This window comes from Camelina sativa, chromosome 4, assembly GCF_000633955.1.
Source record: "Camelina sativa cultivar DH55 chromosome 4, Cs, whole genome shotgun sequence".
Lineage (NCBI taxonomy): Eukaryota > Viridiplantae > Streptophyta > Magnoliopsida > Brassicales > Brassicaceae > Camelina > Camelina sativa.
Genome location: NC_025688.1, coordinates 18491789 through 18507795, shown reverse-complemented (window position 1 = coordinate 18507795; position 16007 = coordinate 18491789). Strand labels below are relative to the sequence as shown.

The 16007-nt window shown below is 33.4% G+C and overlaps 3 protein-coding genes across 3 annotated transcripts; 1 reads left to right on the top strand and 2 right to left on the bottom strand.

The window, feature by feature from the left end:
- On the bottom strand, positions 3397 to 4748 carry LOC104781090. Its single transcript, XM_010505686.2, has one exon. The coding sequence runs from the start codon at positions 4433 to 4435 to the stop codon at positions 3521 to 3523; it is 915 nt and encodes a 304-aa protein (XP_010503988.1). The 5' UTR covers positions 4436 to 4748; the 3' UTR covers positions 3397 to 3520.
- Positions 9788 to 11171, top strand: LOC104781089 (E3 ubiquitin-protein ligase PUB22-like). Its single transcript, XM_010505685.2, has 2 exons — positions 9788 to 9810; positions 10078 to 11171. Exons 1-2 carry the CDS (start codon positions 9788 to 9790, stop codon positions 10913 to 10915), a joined length of 861 nt encoding a protein of 286 aa, XP_010503987.2. The 3' UTR covers positions 10916 to 11171.
- LOC104781088 (dof zinc finger protein DOF3.5) lies at positions 15169 to 15933 on the bottom strand. The gene has a single exon (XM_010505684.2). It carries the CDS (start codon positions 15916 to 15918, stop codon positions 15169 to 15171), a length of 750 nt encoding a protein of 249 aa, XP_010503986.1. The 5' UTR covers positions 15919 to 15933.

Genomic DNA, 16007 nt, shown 5'->3' with positions numbered 1-16007 from the left:
GGGGTGGGACCGTCGTGGTCACGTTAAAGGCTACAACTTCTATCCCCACAGCTCAACTAGAGACTTCGAATCTCTTTCTTAAAGTTTACATTTGATCATAATGCAAAGTGTCTTTTCCTCCGTTACAGTTTTTATTTGGTTTTATTACAAAAAAGACAAAGCACCAACCCTATTATTCCTCTTTAAATTACACATCACCAACGAATCTATATAAATTATGCATATAATAGCCGCCTCTTGTGTGAGTGAGTGCACTTGTAGATAATCACATTTGATTAAATTGATTTTAATCATTATAAAGTAAATAAATTAAAACGTAATATCATATAGGCATATACTATATTAGCTTTCATGTCCTTATGTTCGTCTTTAATGATTTTTTAATATGCTCAGTTTTGAACTATATAGACAGTTCATAAGTTTGATGGAAGATGTAACCTTTTTTATAACTCAAAAAGCTTTATACAAACATAACGCTAATTGAAGCCAACCAAATTAAAAGTATATAAGAAACATTTCCTTCGGACTGTGACATCTGAGTATCGAACACATAACAATATTTGGGCATCGACTGTTTATGCTAATAATAATATCATCTTCAAGAGGAAAAGATTTTTGGCAAACAAAGAAAAAGAGAGAGAGTAAAAGATATGCAGTTTCCTTTATAAAAAAATATATATATATATGCAGTTTGACAAAACGCAAGATGCCTAACGTTCAATACCATTTAACGTGAGGCATTACACGATGGGTTGAGCTCGTCGTCATTATCCTGATGTATCACAAACAATAATGTATATAACAAACTTTTGACCTTTCCTAATATCTTCTTTCTTATCATATAAAATACAATATAGAAGAATATTTTTTTTAAAAAAAGAATGAACTTTAAGTGACACATTAGCATAATTTTCTTTTTATAATTTGCTTCACCACATAATACACTGAGAGCAAGATTATCGGTGGGTTCTTATAATTGGGTTGATAAATACTGTTTTTTTTTTATGAATTAATTGTGTATTATTTTGAATATAAGAACTCATGATCTCTTAATTAAAATTTTCTCCTCCAATAGTAGGTTTTAATTTTGGGTCTTTTATTTTTGAAAAAATTGTTTTTTGAAATTTAAAATTTTTAAATAGAATAAAAGTGGTATAGAATATCAAAGATTACATTTATATGAGGAAAGAATCAATGTAATTTAGTATTCTACTTACATAACATTTACAAGAAATTTACAACATATTGTAAAAGAAGAAAGAAAAAAAACTAAAGTTGTTGATTCTGGTTAAGCATTCTCAATAATCCACAAACAAAGCAGTCATGTCTCTCTCAACTTCTTCTCTTCACACAAAATATAAATCAACCAAGTGTGGCTTATCGAACGAGGCTAGAAATCAAGAGCAGCCATGTCTTTAACCTCTTGTATTCCCAAAAGCTTCATGGCAACACAAGCTTTCTTAATCTTGTGATTTGGTGCCATTTTTAGAAAATTCTCTGCAACAACAAGGCCGAATTAAACACTGAACTCACAAAACTTCAGGAAAAATACAGAGAAAAGTAACAAAAATGAAAATACAGAGGGAACTTTTTTAGTTTTTACCCACCAAAAAGATTGGAACTTTTTTTTTGTTTCCAGAGGGAAACCGAACAAACCACAACGGTAACACATAAATGTAGAAAAACCCTAAAACGTCGAGCAAGCAAGGGTCTTGAGATTATCTATGAAGGAAACGAAATAGAATTGGTCTCCAGATAATGAGAAGAACTTACCAGCAAAAAGAAGGAACTCTGAAACTGGTTTTAGGGTTGAATTTGGCGTAAGAGAACAGGATTTTCGAACTTGCAGAAGAACTGTAGTTTTATTGTCTGATCGATTGAGTATACCTTTCTTGTTATGTATTGGACTGATGCACATCCGAGATGGCACTACAAAAGTCCTGCAACAAGAAAGTGACAATTCAACACCATATACACTGATCTTACCAGCATTTCCTTCAAAACTCCAAAATTTTACTTAATTAATCATCTCATGAGTCATGACCAAGATAATTGCCAATTCAAGAACTCCATCAGAAATCTCAGAAGTTTGACAATTTTGTGGGGAAATCAAAATATTACCTGTTAAGAAACATGGCTTATAGAGACTGCAGCCAATGTTCTTCTCAGGCGTTCTCTCTGATGCTTCTTCTGCCTGAGATTCAGTAAAAGGAGTGGTACCTGAGATTTTGCATATCGACTTCAAATTGTTTGATAGATTTTTAAGTAGGATGTTAAGCGGTGGCGTTTCTTTGTCCAGGTTTTCACCTACCATTGAGAGAAAGACCAGAAATTGAGCAAAAAGTTTCATTATATTACTTTCATAGATTAATGTCACACGACTCATTTGAATACATACAGCTACAAAAAAAGGAAACTAACCTGCAAACTAGGTACTCCTGATGGCTTCCTTTAAAGGACGTGTCACTTTGACAATCAAGAAAGCCTTGCTCATTCCTCAACATCAGGTTCGAATCTAAATATCCAAAAAGTCAGAAGACGACTCCACTAGAGTTTTACAACAATGTAGACAACTCTTCAATCCTAATTTCCCCATTAGATCAGTCAAGAAAATCAAAACAGACGATAAATAACAAGAGGCAGCCAAATCAATTCTTCAAAGCACATCTGCTATGCAAGAGATTCGCGACAAAGAGAGAGAGAGGGAGAGGAAGAAAAAGAACACAATCGGCCCAAAAAAATTGCTCTGGATTAAACAGAGCCAACAATTTAGCGACACGTCACAGTCTCTTATGTGAAATTGAGGTTACTATATAAGAGGAGCTCTTCAATTTTTTTCCATTTTCTGATTTTTTTTTTTATCTCTTTTCCCTTAAAACCCCACTAACAACCTGCCGATGGAGAAGGTCTGAAGACCGAGTGGCTGATTTTAAAAAAATGGAGGTTTTTCTCGAGCTAAATTGAAAAGTGATTCTATCAAATAAAGAAAAGATTTATTAACAAGTACTCGGTTTCGAGGCAATAATGCATATGCTTAGACAAAGAAATGGTAACTTGTGGAATTAAAATATATATATATACAAGTATACAACAAGAGAGAAAGTGTAAGCGCAAGAACTCTTATATCATGTAACAATAATTGGACGTGCACCGAACCAAGATAATAATTAGACCAAAAACAAGTAGAAAACATTTGACAAAACAAGCAATTATAATTAGCGATCTAAAATAATTTCCTATATTCCGAGACGCACTCAGTCACTTTGATATCTCTTTATTCCCACACAAATTCTCTCAACGATCTTGTATAGTAAGTTGATTTAACAGCATTTGAAATTCTTTTCTCAAGCTAAATTGGAAATCGAATCTAATTCCTTTTCTTTTTCTCTCTTCAAAAAACGTAAGCATAAGAGTTTGCTCTATGAAATTATATAGTAATCACATTCAACGCGTACAAAAATTTTAAAAAGAATTTAACCGTATCCATATAGAAAAAGAGAGAGAGAACAAGAAAAAAGAATTATGAAACGTAAACCAAACAAGGAAGAGGCTTAGGCAACAAAACGGCACCGTTTTCGGAAGCACCTTCAAACCCAACTTTTAATTTCCCACAAAACACCTTAAGCCCTCTCTCCCGCGCCACCCAACCATCTGTCTTAAACGTAACCCAAACAGCCATCCTCAGGTTAAACGTCACCGTTCCGGTCTCTCTCTCTTTCTTCATCTCATCCACAACCCAGCTCGGTATTTTAGGCTGTTCTTTCTCTCCCGCCGTCAACGTTTCACCTATCGCAACCGATTTCTTGGTCTCCACGAAAACAGGTTGAAAAAACGCAGTCGCTAAAAAATCGTCTTCTCCGATCGCGTTTTGGTGGTAGACTAAGCCTTGGATACGATCGAAGTAGCCTTTCAGTTTCGTGTTTTGGTTCTCGATCGTAAGGTTAGCCGTCCATTGCGGGGAGAAAACCGGACCGGTTACGTTGAAATTGGAAACCGAGAAATTGTTTAGGGAAAAAACCGGGATTTGAGGACGGAGGATGAGCCATGTTATTGTTGTGGAGATGCAGAGGAGGAGGACTAAAACGACTAAACCGGTGAAAATACCTCTGAAAAAACCGGATGAAGCGGGTCTTTGGTAAACCGGATTTTGCTGGGGAGGGTAAGATGACCCGTAATATGAAGCGGGTGGGGCTCGAGCGTAAGGGTATTGTTGTTGTTGTTGGTAAGGTGCGTTTGGATAATTTGGGTATGGAGGGGCTTGGTGGTAGTCTGGATAGCCCATTACCGGCGGGTACGTTTGCGGTGGAGGCGGTTGAGAATGTGGTGGAGGACCTGGTACCGGTGGTGGTTGGGTATCGCGTTCGGAGGTTTGACCCGGAACCGAATCGGGTTTGGGTTGGGTTTCATCTTCCGGATGAGGAAGAGGAGGAGGCATCGTCGTGTGTCTCTCTCTCCTCTCTCTGATTAGTTTTGATATTAATCAAAAAAAATTTCCCCGGAAAAGATTTGGAGAAAGAAAAGGGAGATTAGTGGAAACCACGAAGATTAACCTAATTTTGCTAAAGATTTTTCTCTTTCTTAGGTGTTTTTATTTTGTTTTGGGTTAAAGGACAAAGCTAATAAATTTGGATAAAAATAGTGAATCTGCCATATGATTGAGCTAAAATTAGCACTACTGGCATTTGTTGTAACATACAGATCTTAAAACCAAAGCCTAAATCTCATCAAAGACATTGTCTTCATATATTTGAGAGGAAAGAAAAATTCAGCAATGTTTAATGTCATGGATCTAAGAGATCGAAATTGGAAAAGAAAAAAAAAACCCTAATTAGCATGACATGGTAAGATATTTGAGGTACGTAGGTGAATTGGTAATTGTAGTAATGATGGAGAAGCTAATATTTAGTGAATTATTTCACTTCTTATGCCAAACAATATTTGCCAAGTCAACAAGACAAATCACAAACCGATCAACTAACTACTTTTTTGGGATGCTTTGGTGAAAAGCATATGTGTCACACTCACATCGAACAGTGGCATCTATGTAACTTAGAACAAGAAACAAGACTTCTGAGAAGTTTACTTGGGAATTTTTTTTTTGAACTTTTTGTGATGTATAATTAAAGGAAAAAAGATGGCTAGCTACACGAAGTATTGGTGAATACATGGTCACACATGCCAAGTATACTATTGTATACTCAACTACACAAAGTATATGTATTACATGGTCACATGCATGAACTATATGACGTTATGCGGTCAACATCATAGACATATAATTCAGTACACCGGTCAATTGACTCCGGTGAAGACCGACGTTGACTCCGGCGTTGACCAACACTTAAAAAAAAATCTAAAAAAAAAAAAAAATTATTATAGTAAATTATTTATGGGTTTTCATGATTAAAAAAAATTTATATTCAATATCCAAATATTTTTTATATATCTCTAATATATTCATTCTTATAATTAATTACTTTTTATTTTTCAAGCTAAAGTAAATAGTTAAATAAAAATTATTTATAATTATTTTCAAGATAAAAAAAATCATTTATAATAATCTTCAAGATATAAAATCATTTATAATGATTTTCAAAATATAAAACAATTTATAATTATTTTCAAGATATATATCTATATATATATATAAAAATATCTCATAATGAGATTATTTAATTACTACAAAATCAATAAAATCAAATTCAACTACTTTCATTAGAAAATAATATGCAAAATATTGAGTATATGACTCTTTACTCTAAATTTTGCATGGTAAATGTTATAAAAAAATTTATACACTCTTTACTTTAAAATTTACATACTCAAAATAACATATAAATAACAAAAAATTAACAATATTTACTTTTAACATATGAACATTTTCATTTTTACCCTCTTTTACATAATTACAATATGTTAAATTAATTTTTAGAAATTTTTTTTAAGGTTTGGGTTCTCTATATTACATTTAGGATATATTTAGGAAATAGATTCAAAATATCTTTAGATATTGAATTAACATATAAACAACAACAAAAAAAAATTCACAATATTTACTTTTAACATATGAACATTTTCATTTTTACCCTTTTTTACACAATTACAATATGTTAAATTAATTTTTAGAAATTTTTTTAAGGTTTGGGTTCTCTATTTTACATTTAAGATATATTTAGGATATATATAAAAAAATATTTAGATATTGAATAGAATATTTTTTAATTAATAAAAACCATAAATAATTTAATATAATAAATTCTTATTTTTAATTTTTAATTTTAGAATTTTTTTTTGGTTAACGCCGGAGTCAACACCGGTCTTCACCGGAATTAATCAATCAGTGTACCAGATTATATGTCTATGGTGTTGAACACATAACGTCATATAGTTCATGCATGTGACCATGTAATACATATACTTCGTGTAATTGAGTATACAATAATATAGTTGGTATGTGTGACCATGTATTCACCTATAATTCATGTAGCTAGCCATTTTTTTTCATAATTAAAAGCTAATATCTCTGTATATTGTTAGTTCGTAGTTCTGGGCATTGATCCTATTGAACGTTTGGACTTGAACCTAGCTAGTAGCTAGTACTCAACGTTGTGATTGTGTTCCATTCAGGAGATTTGGCCTCAGTTATAAGATGGTATTCAATAGGCCTTAAATGGGCCTCGTAGAATCCCAAATTTTTTCTTTTCGTAGTTTAGATTATCAAAATATCACAATATAACAACAACAAATTTCCGAATTTCAAAGACGCAATTTTTTATACCACGATCCTATAGATGTGAGGTTAAGATTCAACTTGCTAGAATATATACTAAGATTCCTTTTGTCAACGCTAGAATCTGCTAATTCAACTCCTACTTATTTTCATTTATTAAAACAGGAAAAAAAAATGAAAACAAAAAATAATTGGTTATGTGGCCAAGAAGCTGTAGAATAGCCAATAATGTGAGGTCCAACATTTGTATATTCAATCCAATCCCATGTGGTATCCTGTATGAAGCTGTCTATTTTCTGACCATTTTTTACGAGTTTTGGCTGCACACACTTCATTACCAAGTTTTGGTCCCAAATTAATATAACTAATCTCTACGTTACTCATTCTTATTTTAATATATCTAGAAGTACCATTTAGACATATTCCGACGTGGTAAGTTAACCTATCATATCGGACCCATCCTCCCCCATACGGGCCTAAACTTGAATTACTATTCAACTTGTATCAGACTGCTTCAATGTGTTAGAATAATTCACCATAGAGAGCAAGACCATGCTCTCCATGTCCCAACTTGACATACTAATAACTATATTATCTCTTTTGATATTTCAGTATAAAGTTTTATTATATACATAGTATATGATAATGTCTAATTGACTTTTACGTTGTTATATTGATGTCTTCAATGTTTTTTTTACCAGTGGCCCGTATCATGGTTACAATAGCTTGACCAAAAGTATAGTTATCATAGGTTGACAAGTCATTGTTTTATTCAAATTAAAACGTTTTTCTCTTTGGCATTTGGCACTAAAGGAGAGAGTCATTTTTTAATAACAAGTTTTAAAACGGCCGCTTGTTTCTTTATGTATTGGTCATTTTTTTTTACCGTTTTGTGGGATTTAGTTAAATACTACTAAATGAATAAAGTTTGATCAGGTAAGTGTTCACATTTGTTTTCGATAGATGAACTCATTCGGAAGTTAAGATTTACGTTAGTAGTGGGTTGTAACTTTTGTAAGTAATCAACCATAACTTTTTAGTATTCGGTTTGAAACGTTAAAAACAGGTTAGATCGTACTCGAATTCTTATATATATGCATGATACATGTTGTTGAAAAGAAAAGAAAAAAGGTATATCCGTATATATGAATTACTAGCATATAAACTTATACTCAAATAATTTTAATCTGTTAAGTATAGCCATTAACCACAAAATAAATACACAATGATATCTATCTCTGTTACACATTTGAAATTTTTTGTAAAATAAAGTTAGAATTAAAGATAGAATCTGACTTCTTAACAAGATATAATAGTTAAATTTTGGTCATTAATTAAACTGAAAAAACTGTTTAACGACTGAATATAATTAGACAAAAACATATGATTAGTCAAATATTTTGAAATGTTTACAACACCTTTTTTTTTAATTTCACAGATGACCAGAACCATCATTTTTTTTTACCGAATGAATATTCTTCTTCTTCATTCTTTTTATTAAAACAAATTGGCGTGGCTAAGTGATCGGTTGGAATGTACATTTTATAAAATAAACATATATACTCCCGTGTAGTCTGTAGACTTTAATCAAGGGAAATAACTAATAAATTAACTCAATTTTTTTGTTTGACATTATCAGCTAAGATCAATCACATTGATGTATATACTGTGTTTTGTCAGCGTACGTATATGTATTTTATTTATATGCTTAAAGTTTATTAATTTGCTGCAATATATGACCGACGCTCGGCTCAAAGAATGGAACAGAGCTATCTGTACATAGTTCAAAATAAATATATATATCCTCAATCTGGGAGTCAATTTTCTATGTAGATTACTTATTATCTTGTAGTTGAATAAATCCCTGATTAGTAGCAGGGTTGCAACTTGGTCATAATTCTGGGTCGTGCTCATGGGTTGCCTAACTTATTTCTAGTTTCCAATAATATCTTAATAGAGTAAATACAATGGAAATAACTCACTTCAGTTCTGTGATTCTGTCATACTTTTCATATCTTTTCCAAAATTTTAAAATCATATTCTATAATCAGCTCAAATGATGAGCTAGAAACAAATAATAACATAGGTACATAGAGTTAACATGTAAAAACAAATGGCTCAACCCAACAATCGAAGACTCTCTTTCCAAATTACTTCATCATACACTTTTTATTCCTTACTATAAACGTTCTTTTACCGAAAAAAACTATAAACTATAAGAAAACTATAAACGTTCTTTTACCGGAAAAAAACTATAAACGTTACTAAATAAACAATATCGTGGTTTTATTTATCATTAAAAACATTCTTTTTGACTTTTTGGTAATATATGAAAATTTTAATACTAGCAAAGACACTGGAACCGAAAAATGTTATTTGGAAAACACAAAGTGGTATCTAGCAAGTTGTTTATGACAGAACAAAAACAGCCCACTTCAGAAAATATGATATATGATATTATGATATATGCTTTTACCACTAACATATTTCAACAAGTTGTGAATATCCCTAGAAGCATTATGTAAAATTTACGGTGCCAAGGGCAACTTGAAACCTGAGTCCGCATTCATAACATTATTAATAAGTTTTCTGAGAAATATTTATATGTATATATATATATATTAATCAGAGCAATTTCTAATACAGTATGGTTTGCCCAAGTGAGTTTTGAATTAGTAGCAAATTATATAATCTTCTAAAAGTTACATTATTTAGGACATTGACATATAGTTTGATTCTCGTTTTGAAGGGACGTCGACTTTTTGGATATGGATCACACATGCCACTGGTTTAAAGAATACCGAAACTTCATCAAGATTATAGAAAAAAAAAACCGCATATGGTTTAGGTATTTGCCACCAGGTAGACATATGTCAAATATCCATTGGCACTAATATCAAAAAAAGCCAACGTACATACAATGTATGGAAATCAAAGGAAAATTAACTGAAAGTACCAATATCTAAAATATTGTGGAAGGAGGCGCCTAGACAAAAAGTAGAGCATAACAAGGGAGTATGGGTCGAAAAGGTGTCATAAAAGTTGCAGCCTAAAACAATGTACAAATCCAACAACGGACCGTTAATGGCACTTTAGGTTTTGTCGGCACCAAAACAATAATCTTATTTCTGTTGACAAAAAAAAACCCAAAAATCTTCATGCATCTACCTTTCGGTTGATAACAGTAATGTTTACTATAGTTTTGAAAATAAGCCTGCCAATTTTAGTTTTCATTTTTTTTTTGGTAAAATTAAAGACAATACTATAAAAAAAAGTCAATGGGGGATGGCAAAAAAAGTGGAGGAATCAGCAATTAAGGCATGTGAGTAAAAAGAGATACAAAGCAGACAACCTATTTGTGTTCAACACCGCCACGACATGTGCCAGTCAAACATGTTGGAAAATAGATTTGATTCTTCAAGAAGCTTGATGGACGAAGCCCTAAGCTTACTCTACTACCTTGAAACGTCAGAGACAGCCCTCAAGAGTCTTTTAAACAACAAGAAAGGAACAAATCTTGTGAAAACGTTGACCAAGATTATGCAACGTGGGATATACGAGTCAAGAGCCTATGCCACTTTGCTTCTCAAGAAGATCCTTGAAGTTGCGGATCCAATGCAGATAATATTGCTGGAGCGGGAGCTTTTTGCTGAGGTCCTTCAGATCTTGCATGACCAGATCTCTCACAAGGCCACGAGATCAGCAATGCAGATATTGGTGATCATATGTCCATGGGGAAGGAATAGACACAAGGCCGTGGAAGCTGGAGTGATCTCAATGATAATCGAGCTTTTAATGGATGAGACTTTCTCATCTGAGAGAAGAAATTTAGAGATGGCCATGGTGGTTCTTGATATGTTATGTCAGTGTGCAGAGGGGAGATCTGAGTTCTTGAATCACGGTGCGGCTATTGCCCTTGTGTCTAAGAAGATATTGAGGGTCTCACAAATAACTAGCGAAAGGGCGGTCAGGGTTTTGCTTTCGGTTGGGAGGTTCTGCGCAACACCGTCTTTGTTGCAGGAGATGTTGCAACTTGGAGTTGTAGCTAAGCTGTGTTTGGTGCTTCAAGTTAGCTGCGGTAACAAGACTAAAGAAAAGGCAAAAGAATTGCTTAAGCTTCACGCTAGGGTTTGGAGGGAATCACCTTGTGTTCCAAGAAATTTGTATGATTCGTATCCTGCTTGAACAGCAAGATATATAGAACCACATATATGTTTGATTAATTCTCACCAGATACAAACAATTCCTTGGGAGTTCTTCTTCGTATAAGTTCATTTAAAAACAAAGAAAAGTGTTTTTTTTTTTGGTTCGAACTCAGATCTTCATTTGTTTTTGTTATACCTGTCCAATGTTCATCATCATGTAGATAATAGTGAATACTTTTCATGAAATTATAAGAAATTAACTGCAAAGACATAAATGGATTCACATGTTACATGGCTATTTTTCCCCACTTGCTTTCATTATTGTTAAAAGCTCCTTATTTGTATTCTTTTTGTTCATTTCCACACTAATTATAGAAAACATCTCTTTCAACTTCTCATTTTTATTGAGTGGATAAACCTAAAAGTTTACATCATCGATCTGCATAAACCATTACTTTTAGAGATTTGTATACGTCATGTGTAACGTTTCTGACCATTTAATTTATGTCTGCGGAAGTAACACTGCGGATTTTGTGTCGGTACGTTTCGACATCTTTGATCCCACTATTGGTTTATGGGTTCCATTATATATCTATCGATCTCGGCAACATGTGTCGTTTTTTCATTGGACGACTATCTTTTTCTAAGATTTGTTTTCTGATTCCAGAAATGCTTCATATATATGTGCTTTTTGCATGCGCTCGTCATGAATACTGAAATCATTTTATTTTTCAGACCGTTCAGTTAAAAAAATTAACTTATATTCCCTTACCCTTAAATGTACATTCTAGCGATCTATAGACATTTCATTATCGGTAGATCAAATGGAAAGAGAGCTGAAACGTAGATAAAAACTGAAGATTTTTTTTTAAAATAAGCTTCGCATTCAGAATTTTCTGTTTTTGGAGACCAGTATAGGAATCCAAAGCACGTTATTGCAATATAATATAGGAAGAATCTCTGTATCTATACACCTTGGTTATAGCAATCAGGGAACAAGGCATTGGTGTGAACATGAGTACAGTGTCGTTTTACGTGGAAAAAAAAAATTGTTTTTGGGGCTATAAGTTCAATATATATTTCTAAATAATCTCCCATATAAAGTTTATTTTGATTACATTAGATTTTACTCTCCCAACAGTGGGTTTTTTTTTTGGCTCCATATTCTTTTACTTTATCGTAGTTAAAGTCTACAGGCGTTTCGTAGTTAAAGTCTTAAAGATCAAACTGGAACATAGCAATTTATGATTTGATGCCTCTTTCTACTTATTGTAAATCATTTAACAACCAGAAAAATAAGACCCGATTGGGAAAAAGTAAGACAACAGCAGCTGAGTATTGACCGTCATTCTCACTTTATTTGGCTATATCAGGGACTAGTATATATTTTAAAGAATAATTATTCTTTGTACATATAATAAATGTCGTGAAATTAAAAGTCAGATCTTACGATACGAGCAACCATGTCGCAATCTAAATAAGAGTTAAAAACTACGAAGTTGGTCCTGCGGTGCCTCGACCACCACTTGCACTTGTAGTTAAAACGATATGGAGAGAATAATATCCACGGTTGACGAATACTATTTCATTTTAAAATTTTGAGAAATAGACGCGCGTGGCGTACACCGATAGATACGCTTATATCTTTGAACATTGATGGTGTACGTAGTAGGTACACATTTAACGACTAGTGTATAAGTATATGGTTAAGAAAACTTCTAAATTAATGAATTTCATTTTATGCAATGTTCAAATGTACAAGGACGTTAAGTCGACACGAAGACTCGGATTACATGGCGGTGGTTAACGATTGACGCGGTCCCCTTGTTTTTTTTTGTAAAGCTTAATTTTGGACAAGGTTTTAGAGATATTCGTTTTCTTTGTTATAAATTAATTTAGAATATAATTTTTTTAAGGCCTTTTAAATTTTACTTGATATGTAGTTGACTTGGAACAATCACCAACCGATCGAAAATCCACATTGCGTGAAAAATAAAACGCAAAAGTTTTAAAGAATTGTTTTTGCTTATACCTCTTATGTTTCTATGAACCTCTACGACCTTTGGATGGAATCAGTAACCATGAAAATACTTCCCTTTCGACAATTCTAAAGGCTATATATGTAGCACTGTTGTAAAAGACCGTTAAGGCTAATTTCACGAGCATACTGATGCTGATGATCCTATAATAAGAGAGAACACACACACACACACACACACACACACACTCACTCTTAAAGCATCTCTAAAAACGATTTGGTTTCGGTTTGCTCTCTTCACTTGCAATAATCTTATATTGAGAACTAGTCTGAAAACTCAATCAGATTATTCCACTCTATAATCAGGCTAACATATATAATTCTGATATTTCAAGTCAGAAAACCTTAACTTGAAGAAATCGGTTAAGCATTTTTTTATACAGATTACTTATTTGGGTTTGCATAAAGCCAATTAAGATAAGCCCTTGGTCTGTCATTGATCAATCCCTATATCGAGAATGCAGGATATGTTGCAAAACCAATCACCTAAGAATTGTTTCTCTGTGAATTTTTTTCCGTTAACCCTAAAAACTACCCTCACAAGCATATTATATACGAATTAAACCTAAAGTGTATTTCTCGGAATTTCCTTTACTTCTGATACTCACTTCCACGTTATCTCTATTTGATAAAACTCAACACAACTTGTTTAAATTATTAAACTGATTTAGATATATATATTTTTAATTATAGTATGGGAATCTACATTTTCGGTTACGGACTTACTAAGCTATTTATATACTCCTACAAAGAACTCATCTTCACCTTGCAGCAGGCTTGACAAATGACAAGGCAGTAGTATTTAATTATTTCATTTAATTGAAGAAATTTAAATGCACAACTGTTTTTTTTTTTTTGACATCAAACCACAACTGTTTTCTATAGTGATAAGAGTTTACTAATTTCTCGGATCAAGTGGAGATGTATGGGGAACGTGTGTGACGCGCGAAGCTCGATGGTAAACAACTTTCCAAGTTAACTTCTTTGCCTACCGCTGAACACAACTTTCGTAATTACCGCCATTCTAGTTCACCAAATCTGTGTATTCTAGTTTTTCTCATTAGACAATGTATAATTCTTTTTGTAGGTTTCCTAACTCTCTGACCAAGAAAAGGTTTCCTAAGAGCATCTCCAATGCATCTCTATTTTTTTCCTCTATAAATAGAAAAAAATATAGCAATCTATTTTAGAGGCAAATTTGCTTTCATCCCATCTCTATTCTCATCTCTAAAATAGATATTGCTATATTTTCCTCTATTTATAGAGAAAAAAAATAGAGTTCCTCTAGATATAGAGAAAAAAATAGCAATCTCTATTTTAGAGATGAGAATAGAGGTGGATTGGAGCAAAAATGCCTCTATTATAGAGTTTCTCTATTATAGAGAAAAAGTAGGGAAAACCATTGGAGATGGTCTAATATATACATATATAATTGAATAACTATTATGTAATTAAGTTTTTGAGAAAATTAGACACAATTACTACTATTTATACCTCTAACAGTACTTGTAAATATGAATGGGAATATGAGGGTTCTACACATGTAGACGGACTAATCCTTGATAAAAGCACGAGTTAGATGGCCTCACTTGTAATCAATCCTTAAAATATATATATATATATCTTGCAATGTAGCTCAAATGTTAAGAATATCTGATTAGCGACCAGTTGGTTTGTGTTTTTGTTTTTTTTTTCATTATCAATATGTAAACATATATCTCTAATGGTCAATTATTTCTATATGTACATATGTATGTGTTCGTACGTGTAGTTTTTTATATGTAGAAAGTAGTTGAACGAGAAGTAGGAACAAATATGCTCTTTCTCTGACACTCCCTTTTTGGAGAAGGATCTACAACACACATAGGCCAGAGATACTTCACAAGCTCACACACGTGCAATCGTGATACACGTGCGTCTCACTTTCAGTGAATTGCAAGTTCAAGTAATTAACAAGCAAATCTCAATCGGATCCAAAGACAAGGACCTCCACGTGAGATTCTTGGGCAAATCTTGAAAACGACTAATTATAGCATCATATAGGTCGAGTATAACCAAAATAATTATATAGCTTATGTGTACACATATTAGTATTACCCCTTAAATTTGTACTTAAATGATCGACTGTTTTAATTACATGAAATGATCCATAAGATTTCATATAATTCTGTATATCATATATTCATATGTGATATGTATGTATAATAGGTGCAATAATACAAATTCATATATTTATATATGCATATATATAAGGATCATCCATCGGCTGAGAAATCAAAAGGGCTCCAACTTCCGAACAATAGGTTGGTGGAATCATTGGATTCATTAGAGAAATGAACCACCGGTTCGTGCACAGCCTGAGCCGGAGTCACACCAACGTCCACTTGGTTATGACCAATCAACAAAGCATCAGACCAAACACCATTAGTGTCTAAAGAGAGAAGCTCTTCACCAGGAAACGGAGGCAAGCCATTATAACCACATTCCTCCACAATGTGTTCAACCTGATTATTATAATGATGATGACCATCATTGATGTCCATACTCCATGAAGGTTCCATCGAAGTTCCGGTGGGATTATCGACCAGAAAATCCGTAGCGACCACTGTGGCTAAATCGCAGTTTTCTTGTAGTATAGATTCGTCAGGCTTTGGATTCAAGAAATTGGCGTAAACAAGAGCAAGATCGATGCTTGGTGAACCACCACCTGAGCTGCCAGAGTTAGAGGTTAGGCCGGTTTTAGTGTTGTTACCAGAGGAGGATTTGGGGCGACGGGATTTGCGACAGCCACCCCCTACAGGAACATTGCGGAGGGAGCCACCTTTGGTCCAATATCTGCGGCAACCTTTGCAGAAGTAGCGAGGCTGAGTGAGGCTATAGTTGTTGTAGTAACAGAACTTTGTGTTGGATGATCCACATCTTGGACAGCTGGGAGTTATCTCAGCGTTTGCGTTTGCGTTTGGCCGCCATATGAACGATGACGTCATGACCTCTGTTCTCTCCATATCTCTCTCTTCCACTCTCCCTCTCTCACAAGGACAATGTGTTATATACGCATGCATGAATGTGTGTGTGTGACTTTGTGCATGTGGAG

Excerpts from the sequence above, each read along its gene's own strand:
- LOC104781089 (XM_010505685.2), top strand. The coding sequence starts at position 9,788 with ATGTACAAATCCAACAACGGACC. Across the intron at positions 9,811-10,077 it reads TACAAATCCAACAACGGACC|ACAACCTATTTGTGTTCAAC; the intron begins GTTAATGGCACT and ends GATACAAAGCAG.
- LOC104781090 (XM_010505686.2), bottom strand. The coding sequence starts at position 4,435 with ATGCCTCCTCCTCTTCCTCATCCGGAAGATGAAACCCAACCCAAACCC.
- LOC104781088 (XM_010505684.2), bottom strand. The coding sequence starts at position 15,918 with ATGGAGAGAACAGAGGTCATGACGTCATCGTTCATATGGCGGCCAAAC.